Consider the following 14,838-nt stretch of genomic DNA (forward strand, 5'->3'; position numbering starts at 1 on the left):
TGTCCTTCTTAATGAGCACTTGGAGTCTATTCTCTAAGCAAATTTTTAACACTTAATAAAGTATTATTAACTATAGTCATTATATCATACATTAAATTTCTAGAGTTATTCATCCTAAATAACTGTAACTTTGCACTTTTGACTGTCATCTTCCATAACCTCACATTCCCACATCTGGTAACCATCATTCTGCCCTGATTCCATGTATATATATTTTTAAAAGATTTATTTACTTATGCATACAGAATTGGTGTACAGGCCAGAGGCATAGGTGCGGTGAGAGGCTTCACCAGAGACAGAGTGGGGAGCAGAACAGGTAGCTAGAACAACTACACTGCTGAGGGGAGCAGCGGGCAGGTCAGGAGAGGTCTGCCACGCCATGTGGGTCACCTCCCGGGCAGGGATCAAACTCATGCAGAAGTGGCTTTAGCTTCTTAGTGTCGTGCTTTAACTTGCAGCATCATCAGGGAGGTCCAATGTATATAAATTTTTAAAGATTGGACATATAAGTGAATTCCTCCTTAAGGAATAAATGAAATTAATATAATAAACAAGTCTATTATAATTCAGAAGTGGCATTTGTATATAGTAAACTTTCTTTTCCCAACTGTTACAGTGTTACAGTGTTAGTTATACTTTTCAAGTGGAAGAATTTCAGTTGTGTTTTAATAATGTTTATGGATTTTATACTTCCATATATTTTATATACAAACCACATTTTTCCTGGTGGGGGGGGAGAGAGAGGGGGAGATAGAGATATAGAGATCTAGTTGTACTGGTAATTTTGAAAGAATTGAACTAATTTACTTCATTCACCACACTGAAATCATAAAGATTATTTTTCTAGGAAAACAGCCACTCACAAATCTCAATTTCAACACACTAGAAAAGCATAATAAAGAAAATATAAGATTGGTTAGTATAAAATAAAAATAATATATCCTGGCCCTCTTTGGTGGCGCAGTGCGTTAAAGCACAGCACAAAGAAGCTAAGCCACTTCCGCATGAGTTTGCTCCCCGCCTGCCCTGGAGGTGACCACATGGCACGGCAGACCTCTCCTGACTCACCCACTGCTCCCCTCAGCAGTGTACTTCATTGATATGCCTGTTCTGCTCCCCACTCTATCTCTGGTGAATCCTCTCAGCCTCCGCATCTCTGGACTGTACCCCAGTTCTGTATTAATAAATAAATCTTTAAAAAAAATAATATATCCTAACTGGTCTATATTTTCTTTATCCTAATGTAGCTTCAGGTCATTTATAGCAGTAAACTATAAGAAAAATGTCCAGTATTATAGAACCAAGCTGTATTTGGTTGAAGAAAATTTCTATTGTTTGATTGGAAATCAACAAATTGAGGTCTGGGAATGTACCTGATGCAGTTTAACATAGAGCTAATGCAAGAATTCATTGGCCTCAGAATTAAATAAAACATGCATTTTAAAAAACAGTTGAAATTCATAATATCCTGATACTTCTACTTATCAGTTATTAGATAATACTAAGCAATCTTTACCACAGAAAACTGAAATGGTATTCAACAGTTTTTTAATGAAAATATTTATTACACTTTGCAGGATTTTGGGGGCTTTGCTGACTTCTTACCATCCACTCTCATCTATATATCCTGAATCATTATGTTCCAATGTCATATCTCACCTATTATCTTCTAATGTGTAAATATGTGTGCATACATAGTTTTGAATCAGATAAGCATATACTTGCTTACAAAGCTAGAGGAAACTCTCACTATATTTTCTGATCATAGAATAGAGCATCCAAAAGTGACATGGTTGTACATTATTTAACACCAGAAGTCATTTATTTCATAGCCTACTATCCACGGTCTATATCAATGATACATACTGGACTTGTACTGCGTACATTAATACACATATACCACAGCATTGTGGCTACTAACAATGTATAGCTGGTAGAAAAATGAGTTCATGTAAAAATGCAATAGGAATTCTAGAAATGTAATGAAGTGTTGTTTTTAAATATTACTCAAATAGCATTCATCATTATCATTAAAATCTATGCTAATTATTTTTGTTCACAATATTAAACTTTATTCATGTGGATCCGGTTGTGGTTTTTGTTAATCTAGTACAACTGAATGTGCATAACTGAAATAAAACCAGAACGAGATCTAGTTGGAGCCCTCTGAGGTAACTGTAGATGATTACAAACAGATCAGTGGTTATATTAGTTCTGTTCTTGGATCCTTTCAAGTTCATCCAATAAGAAGACAGCAACAGGAATTAAACAGTGAAGCAAGTGACTTATAATGGATATTATCACAGAAGCTCCCAAGGAGATCCAAGGGATGGAGATGGGGTTTTGGAAACAGCTCAATTTTTATCTAAGTTATAATGTGCCAGGTTCTATAGTCTTTGAGTGAACAAAAGTTTAATGGCTTTTTAAAAGAAGAATCTCAGTGGAGCACGTTTAGTTCTTATTAGAAGATATTAAGATTCCCTCATTTCACATTTTGCCCTATCTACTTTAGAGCTGCAAGAGATCCTATCTTCTATCTAACTCAGCGATTGTTGCAGGTGACTGATGACGAAGCTCGAGTCTTTAGGCTGCACTTTGTATCTGTTCAAATCCTGACTCTAACAGCTGAACTGTAGACACACACATGCATGTACACACACACACATATCATATACACATATCTCTCCCCCTACCTCCTAGAATTATGGGAAAGAGAGAGAGTCTTTGAATACTAGGTGTGCCTAGAGCCACACTATGCACGCACAAGGTCAGAGCCCGTTTATGGAGGATAGGCCAATGCCTCATTTATCCTGATCTATACATCACTGCTACTTCTACTTATTTTCTAATTCACATTTTCATATGCCCATATTGTAAGGCTTATTTATAAAAATGGATTATTGACTGAAAACTTTCATAAGCATATCATTCATGAATAATTATTTATGCCTGATTTGTACCATATGTTTTAACTCTGTTATATGATAGAAGTTGTATGGCTATGTATATGTGAGTGTGCATATATATATATATATATATATATCTGTGTATGCATTTTTGCCTGACTTACAAAGTTGCAATCTCAGAAAAGGCAGAGGGAACATTGTAGGTATTCAACAATCCTTATTTACAAGCAAGTAAGCCTAATAGTTAAAAAGTTGTTTAATATCATGCAATAGTCTACCTGGTCTCACCACCTCAAAAACTAATATTCACATGACACTCATCCATGACTAAATGCCAATTACTCAAGTGCCTTCTATCTCTTCAGTAAAATTCTACTTTTATTTCACTTCAATTGTCAACATTTTCTAAGTGTTTTTTTTTTTTTACCATTTTTCCAATTTTAAGAATAGTCATTTTTACTAATAGTTCTCAAGAAATTTTAGACATTTCTCCAATAAGCATCTATATTAACTAGAATAGCATTAAATAAAGTGCAAACTTAACTTGTCATATCTTTGCAATTCTGTATTCGCTAAAGGATGATTTTTCATATTGCTTAACAACTCTGACTGAGCAATTGAAATTCAGAGTATGATAAATGTTTTACACTGAAGGCTCATTTCATTATACAGTAGTTGGTTGAAATGGGGTTTCCAAAGAAAGTATTTTTAGGAAGCACAGAGTACAGGAAAAAGCTGAATACATTATACAATTTAAATATTTATTGAAGCTTTTCTAGTAAGGCAACATTTTGGTGATATCTCACAGAAATAGCAATATGGGAGAGGAAATTAGGGATAAATAGATGGCAGAGACTCTGGAAACCAAGACACCTGGTGTGACAAGTGAGATCCTCATTTATAAAGTCATTAAATGGAAGATTGAAAGGAACACTCTCTTTTACAGAAATATTATTTTCCTCCAGATTTCATCATTATATGGAGATGTTTCTTCTGATTTTTCTGATCTTGTCTCATTTACGGAAATCCCGACTTCCTACTCTTCTAACTCCCTGATCTTCCACATAGTCCTATACACATCCATTACTTATGTATTAAGTAATAAGTGGCTTCACTCCTAGGCATGAGACTCCAATATCCACAGTGCTCAGACTCTCCAATAATAAAAAAAAAAAGTGCCTTCTCCCCAAGGCTTTCCCATGATTCCATCTTCCCTTCAAATATTCTCTTTGTTAATTTTACTATTACCCACCCAATTTTAGATGTCATGGAGGACATCACATCCAATTCAACACTAATACATACTGATTTTGTCTCACAAATCAATCTTGGATAAATCCATTCCCTGCAAATTCACTGTCACTGTTCCTATACATAAAATCCTCAGTAATCCCTGGACATCCACAGGGCATGTTGAGTTGCATGTTTGCTCCAGATTTTCTCACTTACTGTACTCTAAGGAAACTGACCTTTTAATTCTTCATACCAAATTATACCTTCATATATGTTGTTTTCTTTAGCCGGGAGAAAAAATAACCCTTGTTCCCTGTTGGTGGGAATGTAGAGTAGGTCCAGCCTCTATGGAAAATAATGCAAACATTTCTCAAAATATTAAAAGTATATGAAGAATGCAAGCCAACAATTTCACCCCTAAGTATCTACCCATAGAATGAGAAAAAAAAAAAAAAAGGTCGAATGTATGCATTCCTGTGTTCACTGCATTCTTATTTACAACAACCAAGTTACAGAAACAACATAACTGCCCAACAACAAATGCATTCACTAAGATGTGGTATATACAGACAGTGGGATTCTACTGAGCTACAAAAAATGATGAGCTCTGACCATCTGCAACAACATGAATGGAGCTGGAGAGGAATATGCTAAGGAAAATAAGTAAGAAAGAGGAAAAAAAATACTAGATGATTTAACTTCCTATGTGAAATATAAAGAAATAAAGACAAGGGGCAAAACTAAACCAAACGCATTCCATGAATTTGATTGTAGAACTGAGGCTATCAGAGTGGACTATGCTGGGCATTATGGCTGCTTTGGTAATGGGCATGGAGAGATAACATACCTTTGAAGAGGTGAGAACCTATACCCCTACAGTATAAAGAGTGTTGCAAACCAAGATTGCTTCAATAAAAATAATGACAAATTTTAAAAAGCACAAATGTAGAAAAAATAATAGTCTCTTCTGAATTCTAATTTCAGTGAGTTCAGTTGTTCAGAATATTATCTGCAACAGATAGCACAGTACTTGGCACAAAGCAGTTATTCTAGATATATATTAGTTGCATAAATAAACAACTTTAAACAACTGTTACCCAAATCCACACAATATAAACTTTATGGAGTCCCTTCTTTTGATACTTTTATTTCTGGATATTGTTTAAGAGCAAATCTATTTCCATACATTTAAAGTAAAGCACTGCAACATTCGTAGGCCTGAGTGAATTGAACTTTGGTAACACTTGGTGATACCTAGCATAGCCCATTAGAGGTAGGGCATGTACACCTAATCCAGAGGAATCCTTTAGCTCTCCAGCAGCTGTTCACATGGCTTCTGACCTGCCCTTCAGGCTCTTCTAAATCAGGATTTCCCAGCTGTCTGAACCCCCAGTAAGCTCCTTCAGTTAACCAACTACATGCCAGCATCACTTGCCTCTGGATGCACAACTTGGTGTTGACTTTTCCTTCTAAGTTATTTTCTAATATACAGCAGCCATTAGGACTCAGCACTTTTACAGATAATTTTATCAGTTCCTCAATTATTTGGATAACATTTTGTCTAATTCTGAATTTATTTCTAATAGTGCCCTCTGGAGCACTAGCATAAAAAAGGAATGATTAAACCTGCCTTTAGTGAAAATACTTGAGCAGTTTTGATTCCCTGATTTTTCTCTTTCCTGTTTTTTTTAATTTGACCTTACACAGTTTCCAGGTCTAAAATCTGCACTTGTAACAGCATGATGACTCCTGTGCCCTTTAAGTCAGCACTTAACTCAGGCTAAGGTACTATTGCTGCTGTAATCTGATAAAGCAGCAGACAAGTTGTGTGCAAATAAATATGGGTGCCAAGAATGAGCAAAAAGCCACTGATGTTTATGCCCTTTTATAGTCCTGATTCTATGACTGTCTCAGTCAAAAACAGAATGGGAGTGGGAAAAGCAGATTTAAACAAACCAAAGCAAAAGCCAAGGAGAAGATAAAAGCATTGAAAGGGTAACCCCTTTATTTGGGCATAATAAGAGACATTATAATGCTTACTGTGCTCAATTAATACTGGCATTTTTGAAAAATTAAGTGTTTATAATGATGAAAAGATAATTCATGTAAATGTTGATGATAAAAGACCGCATGCTACTTTGTTATATGTAAATTCCCTATGATTTTAAGGACTACAGCTTGGCTGTTCATTGTTTGTAAAATTTCATTTTCTTGAAGTAATACTGTTTTATAATATTGTACATGATTCAGAGGCGTAGAATTCCAGTTCTTCAGATGTGTGTCACCAGCACTCCCACCAGGACACCCATTATAAAGGTGACAGTGGTTTACAGATGGTGCATGACTCAGAAATTCAGGATCCTACACCTTCACATGAATATTGCCACACCACAGCCATCACCAAGGCATCCAATATCCCTATTGCATTACAGTTTCTTTACAACTGTGTTACTCCACTCCCATTCAGCTATCTGCATTCCAACTTTATTACATGGATAAGCATCAACTGTCAGAATGCACTTCAGTGCTCCTCGTATTCATTAAAACTATCAAATTTTCTACTAAATAATAAACTAAACTGAAATAAAAATAGAAATAATACTCTTCCTCTGATCCTTTTATATGTACAGTCGCCTAGTAAGACTAAATATTTGAAAGAGCTCTGAATATGTTTCAGCTCTTTCAAAATTTAATGCATAAAAACCAATTTCCAACATTTTTTACTTATGGAAAATCATTTCCTTAAAGATAAACAGAATCAAAATATTGATTAAATAGTCTAGAAGACTCATTTAAGAATAGCAACCACAGCGGTAGCAACACTTCACCAGGATAGAAAAAAAAAAAAAAAGGACAGTTACTTTTCAGCTGAAGAATAATTGTTGATTCTTCTCCACCTTCCATTAGTGAAGAATGGTGTATAATGACAAAGTGAAACTGAGGCGCTGAGGCAGAAGGCAGAAGGAAAAAGATAATAAGAGACTGGGAAGAAACTGATTTCTAAACCAGATCCAGACTGCTAGGAGCCCTTGTTTACTCAGTGCTTAAAGCCATTACATATGCTAAGATTTCATCTTCAGGGATTGCAGGACCACAGAACACTGCATTGTCTCTTTTACCTCTACAATTATCAGGTATTTTGAATAACTGATACTGACATAAAGATAGAGCAGAGCATTGGAATGGACATTCTTAAGATGACAGCCAAAGGGAAAGATTCAGCTACTGGAAGGGAGCACTGACCTTTGGTTTTGTTAATGGGCAGGAGGTGAAAGTTGTGGGAACATAAAATTGAGACTCTTCAACATCTACCAGCAGGGTCATTTCCTTTCCTCACCCTGCCTGCTTCCTATCTGAACTGTGGCTGAGAAATTTAAGATACCTTGAAACACTGAAGCCAAAGGGGCTTTATCCCCGCCCCTATTCAGGACAGATATCTTGAGTGGGGGAAGAGAAATGTCATGACCTTGGGAGTTACCACGTTTAGAATCTCTAGAGGAGCCATCTTTCAAAAGGGTACATTCAAAAGTGTATGCAGTATGTGGGTAGACAAGTTTTTATACTACAAATTTCAGAAAACATAAACCCAATAATTTTACCCATTGATTTTCCAACAATAGTTTGTATAGCAGAGATTCTAAAAAATAAGCGTTATTCTCCCCTTTCAAGTGAACATATCAGAAGCACCAAAAAAAAAAAAATGATCGCTTTTAATATTAACAAGAGGGGGCTTGACATTTTACAAGAATGGACATTTTAGAGACAATTCTACAAGTAACTTAAGTAGACTAATCCAGAAAAGTACTTCTCAATTTGGTAAAATAAATTGTACTATAGCACTGGTAACTTTCACATTTGTATTAAAGTGAAACTTCACAATTCCAAACACATGACTCAAACATTACTATGTCGATACTGCAGAATAAAATTTCAAGAAGTTTAACTAATAGATGTTTTAATGAGGGAACAGGTGAAGATGGAAAGGGTTCTGTTTACTTGTTACTGTTTAGGAGACCAGTCTGCTGCACGGAGAATACTCCCCAAAGGGAAATATTTTCATGAAATTCTGCTATGAAACTTCGTTGCATTTAATAAAAAAGGCTTCTCATTTTCCATACTGTAGTCCATGACCTTCCCAACAAAATGTTCCAATAAGAACCAGCTGCCTTGATAACAGAACACAAATCTCCTAGGACCATAGTGGGACTTTGTGAGAAAGAAAACCATTGCTTTCCTCAGAATCCAATCAAAACCTGAATGTGCTGTATAAAAATAAACCAAGGTCATCATTATTTCTTCTCATTGTGATTTGGCTTGCCTTCAAATTACATACCCTGTATATCTGAAATAACTGCACCGCCTCCATTTACTGAGTTTGACACACTTTAATCAATGTATCTTTTCACAATGAAAGGCAGAAATGTCAAATTCCTCCCATTATAAATTCTTTTAACTCTCTAATCTGTATTAAATAAAAGGCTGTCTTTGAAAAATAATATACACTTTAAAGAAATATAACTCACATCAATTATATTTTAAAATGTAAATGGGAAAAGTTTCAAACACGATGAATCTCCATAGAGAGGTGATTTTCTATGAAACTTTTAAAGTTAATACTTGGGATCTTTCACTTGTTTTGGGAACTCAACTTTCTCCCTAAGTTTGTATTCATACTTCTGTAATATTTTTGTAAAAGAGTGTTCTCCCTCGAGCTGTATAATGACTGTCCCCATGAAACCATGACCTACTCTTTTTTTCATGTTTCTTTTTATGATTTATTGAACATGAGGACATATATCAGTGTTGTCAATTTTTAAAAAGTGATGCATGTTTCAACAGAAAATAAGAAAACAAACAAAATTAACTTTGGAGAAAGGCTAAGTAAGTCAGTAGTCTGATTAAATGTATATGTATGCTTGTATATATAAACACCAAAATACCATGTTTTTTTGCAGTTGCAATGGAAGAAAAAATTAGTTAATAAAATATAACAAATTATTTTTAATAAGTTAGGGGATATTAAAAGTAGTGGGTGGAGGACAAAGAAGATTTGGGAAACCACTGTTTTACTCACTAAAACATCTAATTACATGATAAAGCTATGATGAAAGATTATAAAATAGAAATGAAAAAAACAACTGACTTCTATGACAAGGAAGATTTTTGTCTCTTTTATTAAACCACACAAGTAGTTAAGAAATTGACAATTTGCTTCACATGTAGCAAAAGGCATGGAATATAAGTATTTCAAGTGAATCGGTTCAAGACTAAGGATGAATTTCTAAGTAGTATCTAAATGAAATAGTGTCAAACAACAGCTTTTTCTAAACTAAGAAATTTGCACAAAACACTTTGTACTCTTTTTTAAAGTTTGGAAAATGTACTAAATGACATATGTGTTATATTTTTCCATAGTCAGGCCATTTAAATGACAGAGAAAACATGTAAAATTAAAAATTAGATTAGATTATCTACTTAAATCAGCAATCTTCTTTATAGAATTCAGATACCCTTAAAAGACTGCCAATGAAATACTTAATAATGATTGTATGTGAGCTCAAGACAGCTCACATAGTTTACAAACTGAATGGAATTATATTTACAATGAATCACTACAATAATTCATTGCAAAGCAATATTTGAGTAAATGTATTAAATCTTCTGTATTAAATAATAGCTATTTGTTAAAAAACAATCTTAAGTGTTTCAAACTAAATGAGCAAAATGATATTATAAACTGCATTATATATTTTATATACTATATAAAATTTTTATATATATTATAAAGTTTAGTGCATTCCAGAATTGTATCTTTGCTATTCTTTCTATATTGCTCTGTACACTGGTTTATTATTTGAATTTCGTAGACACAGCAATTGATTACTTGATTAATTTGTGTGTGTGTTGCAAAGAAAATATATATACTGCTGCATTTTTGTGATATTAGTAAATGGAATAGTTTTTCAAACAGGAAAAAAGAAAACAATGCTTTCCATGAAAATTTATAAGGAAATTATTTAAAATATCTTAAAATAATCTGGCACCTTACAATGTGAATCAATAACTGCACAATGCTATTTTTTGCCATAATTTTCCCAAGACAAAAATTCTGTCCTTACTCATTTTCCAGAAGTTTTGAGGAGCTAATTATTTAGAGAGATTTTGTATTTTATTCTTAATTATAGACATTGCTAGAAGATCTATTTCAGAATGACAAAGGCAGGAATGAAAGATAATTTCCTTTCCCTATAATTGGTACAAACTCTACTTCTCACAGTTTACTCTCTTTTATCTCTCTCTCTCTCTCTCTCTCTCTCTCTCTCTCTCTCTCTCACACACACACACACACACACACACATTAAAGTTGTACCACAGTCATTTTTAAATTTTGCATTTGTCATGATGACTTTATCACAATAGTTGACTTTCTTTATCACAATAGTTGTAGCCAAAGTAAAAAGATTTACTGAATAACTAGGTCAGCATAGGCATGAAACAACATGAGGATTTCCCTGTGAAATATGACTTGAAATTCCTTATGCTTTCATGTTAGTTGTTTTGTCACTTACCAGCACAGAACATATAATTTGAATGAATTTGCATGCTATGCTAGAGAAGAATATTCAAAATACTAAATATGAGAGACTTTTATATTAAATATGCATACCCAACCTCCACTTATCCATCACAACATTTTATACTTTATTCTTCCAGCCATGGCATATTAAATGTTTCTAATTTTGAGCCCCTCCACACATCACCCCTATAGAGCAATTGAGAATAATGTGAGGTCACTACCCAGATTGTAAGCACTACAAAATACAGAAGCATCAAATAATCAGGATAATAACCTGGTGCACAAACTACTTCACAGCAATTAGAATGGTTTGTTACAAGCACTCCAGGCCAGTTAGGCATATTCTATTATTTCAGTGGCTTCTTAAGTAAACATGATCTATTATATTTACAAAGAATCAAGTTTAAACTCTACCTTATTTCTACTGAAAAAGTTTCCCAGTGAGAAATACGTACACCTGCATATATATATGGGTCAGTATATGTAGATAGCATCTAGGCTTACTCATAAACCAATGTGCCTAACCAGTAAGCTTATCTCAATCAAACCTATGCCAAGCCAAAAAATATTTTAGTTACTTTATACTTACAACAGTCCTCTACTTCTTCCCACCAAAGCATTTGGAAAAAAAAGTATGTATCAAGGCAGCGATAAAAATCTTGGTAAATTTTCTCCCAATGTTATTGCTCCAGTAGGTTTAGGAATGATGATGAGAAACCAATAAACTTCAGCAGCCTTTAAAAAATAACACCAGTTTTTCCTATTCGTTTTCCTCTGAAGCTAATTGCCTCCAAGGTCTGAATCCTGTAAGGGGGAAAGTGAATGATCCCAACACTGACTGAGTCAACATAGTAACTGACGCCAGGATTCTGTAGAGGCCCCTGGATATTTCAAATTCCAGGACCTGCGCAGAAGCAAGTGACCGCCTTTTCTCTCTAGCTGATTTCCCATAATAGGACTGCCCATGGACACTACATATAAGGCAGTGATTCCAGCATGGCAAGCCCTGTGAATTCAAATAATGTTCAACTGTGTTCTGATTAATATCCAAACCAGAATAGCACAGTGGACATAGTAACTGCTTCTAAAGCCTGCAAAATAAAAACTCTCCAGAACAAAACCATGCCACAACTGTCTGGAACTTCTATGTGCATTTCTGAAATAACAGAGTAGAAAATCCTGATGCAGAATAGAGTTCTTCATCTCTTTCTTTTTATCTTGCCCTCTCTACAACCCTACAAATTTCTCTCCACTGAACAAAAAGAAATGCTCAGAAAATTCTAGGCATTCATTAGATGTCCTCTGTCTACCAACCTTAATTTCTACCCAGGGGATCTAATCAAAAGTCATATATTGATGATGCTAACAGTCTGAATAAGAGAAGCAACAGTAGAATGTAACAGCTGAGCTCTGAGAAGCAGACTATGTACAGGTCTCATGGGATAGAGTTTCTGCTAAAATACAGTGGAATGAAAAACTCCTCCTCCTGTAATGCTAAATTTCTATTAGAGCCTAGTAAAACTCTTTTTAACTAGTAAATTACTCTTCAAAATAAAGTTAAGAATAAATTATTTAATGGCTCTCAATTGCTTTTTTTTGCCTTCAGTCAACAAAGCTTTAATATGCCATTCAACATGTTTATAAATAATTCATTGTTAATAAAAGTCTTCCTTATCTTCTTATTTTATTTTGAATGCAACAGGTAAGACCAATGTTTATATAAAACATTGGTAACACAGTTTTAGAAAGATATTCCTTTTGCATTATGATAATTTCTGCAAAAGTTATTTGTTTGAGTGTTTTTATAGTACCATTTGTTAAAGTGGCAAACTCATTTTTCTATTTCAAGCATTCAAATGCTTGGCACAGAAATAAATTACAAATATAAATTGTAAAAAAAAACCTTAAATATCAAGTCAGACTATGATGTTTACCTTAATGTTTAATTACATATTTTTGTTTCAGAGTTTCATCATAATCCTATTACCATTTCCCATCTTCAACAAAATCTATATGCAATAAAACACCAAGGAATTTTCATGTTTAGACAGGTATTTAACTAATTAGCTAAAACAGAGCTAACATGTTCACTTTCAGAGGTCACCATCATTTTCTCTTTTTAGTGTGGTTCTCGACAATCATGTGGTTAATAATTTCATAGAACCATATAAATGTTTTGGAATTAATATGATTCCAAATCTTCATGTTAGCATACGTATCCTCCTGTTATCAATGTGCACTGATACTAGGGTACAACACCACACAACGTCTAAGTTCCTTTACATCTTTTTTTTTTTAAAGATTTATTTTATTTGTACATACAGAACTGGGGTACAGGCCAGAGGCTCAGGGGTGGCGACATACTTCACCAGAGACAGAGTGGGGAGCAGAACAGGCAGATCCATGAAGTACACTGCTGAGGGGAGCAGCGGGCGGGTCAGAAGAGGTCTGCCACGCCACGTGGTCACCTCTGGGGCAGGTGGGAATCGAACTCATGCTGAAGTGGCTTTAGCTTCTCAGTGCAGTACTTTAACCCTCTGCGCCACCAGTGAGGGCCCCTTTACACCTTTTACTGTGAGTTTCCCATAGACATAAGCCCGACTTTAATCCGAGGCATACATGAATGTAGTTATCAGTGAATCTTAGTGTGGTCTCTGAGGCAGCATTAGCAGTGTCACATGGGTGCTTATTACAAATGAAAGTATACAGGAGACCGAGAAAATAAGTTCTGGGAGTAGGGCCTAGTACTTTATTTTATAGGTGATTCTAAAGCATAATCAACTTTCAAGGGTATGTTTCCAAAATCAGCACTGGCTTAAAATATACAAAAACAAACAAACAAACAAACAAACACACACACACACACATACACACATACCCTGGGTAAGGTCTAAAATACCACTGATAGAGCAGAATGACTTCAGAAGCATCTTAGCTGTCTTTTAGCCTTAAGGCAATAATCAGGATTTAATGGGCACTTCTAGTAAGTTCTACATTAATAAGGAATGTAAGGTTTTCCGTAACATTCTTTTTAAATCTAAAGGGGAAGCCGTGTGTAAAATAACCAGAAAAAGTGAAAGGTACATAAAATAAAACGTAGCCTGAAGAGAGTAAATCCTAGTTCAGACCTTGTCATTGTTTCCTAAGGGCTGATTATACTAACAATCCTTCTGCACCAGCCTTGCACTAATTGGTTTACCATCACTATAATTTTGTCATTGCAAGAATACTGGATACATGGACTCATTCAGTATGTGATATTCTGAGACTGCTCTTTCACTTAACAGAGTGTCTTCATGAGTTTGTCATCAACCACATTTTCATTTTTATTGCTGAGTAGCATTCCACATTACAGATGTACTATAATTTGTTTAACCATTCATTATTGCAGGGACTTTGGGCAATTTCCAGTTTTGCTTACTAAAAGTAAAGCTGCAAACAATCACATATATATAGTTTGATTTATCTGAGGTTAATGCCCAGGCATAAAACATCTGGGTCATATAGTAAATGTATGTTTAGTTTATATTTAATATTTATGTTGGTATCATTGGTTCTCAAAAGTGCACTGAATATAAAAAGAGTTCAGTGATATAGGTTGGAAGAAAAAAAATACAAGAGAAAAGGAGTGGATAATTATAAAGTTATATAATTATCCACATAATTATAAAATTAAAAATAAATTCTGAACACTCTGAGAGTGCTAAACCAAACCTGTTTGCAAATATATATTAGAAGATATTCTGAATCCTCTCACTGAGTGATAACCACAGTATCAAATTCTCAACTAACACAATGGCATGAGGCCATGAAATTGATGGAAATTTATTTATCAAACATTTATTAGTGCAAGGTTTTCTAAATTAAAGATAGAACATAATAATTCCTGGCCCCTGCCCTCAAGCTGACAAAGTTTGAGGTATATTTAAAAAAATAAAAAGATATTTTGGGCCCTCCCTGGTTGTGCAGCGTATTAAAGCACAGCAATAAGAAGCTAAAGCTACTTCAGCATGAGTTTGATCCCTGCCCTCCCCAGAGGTGACCCATTTGGAGTGGCAGACTTCTCCTGACCCGCCCACTGCTCCCCTCAGCAGTGTACTTTGACAGATGGCCTGTTCTGCT

The 14,838-nt window shown here is 34.7% G+C and overlaps 1 protein-coding gene across 1 annotated transcript in view; it reads right to left on the minus strand.

Moving 5' to 3' along the window:
- The window catches only part of DMD (dystrophin), a 1,782,468-nt gene extending 1,770,932 nt beyond the window's left edge, over nt 1–11,536 (minus strand). The window contains exon 1 of the mRNA XM_012730297.1: nt 11,306–11,536. Within this exon, the coding sequence (XP_012585751.1) occupies nt 11,306–11,336 (31 nt within the window). The 5' untranslated portion in view covers nt 11,337–11,536. The remainder of the gene's footprint in view (nt 1–11,305) is intronic.
- Nucleotides 11,537–14,838: the final 3,302 nt, after the last annotated feature.

Source organism: Condylura cristata, unplaced genomic scaffold (genome assembly GCF_000260355.1).
Source record: "Condylura cristata isolate star-nosed mole 26May11 unplaced genomic scaffold, ConCri1.0 scaffold00027, whole genome shotgun sequence".
NCBI lineage: Eukaryota > Metazoa > Chordata > Mammalia > Eulipotyphla > Talpidae > Condylura > Condylura cristata.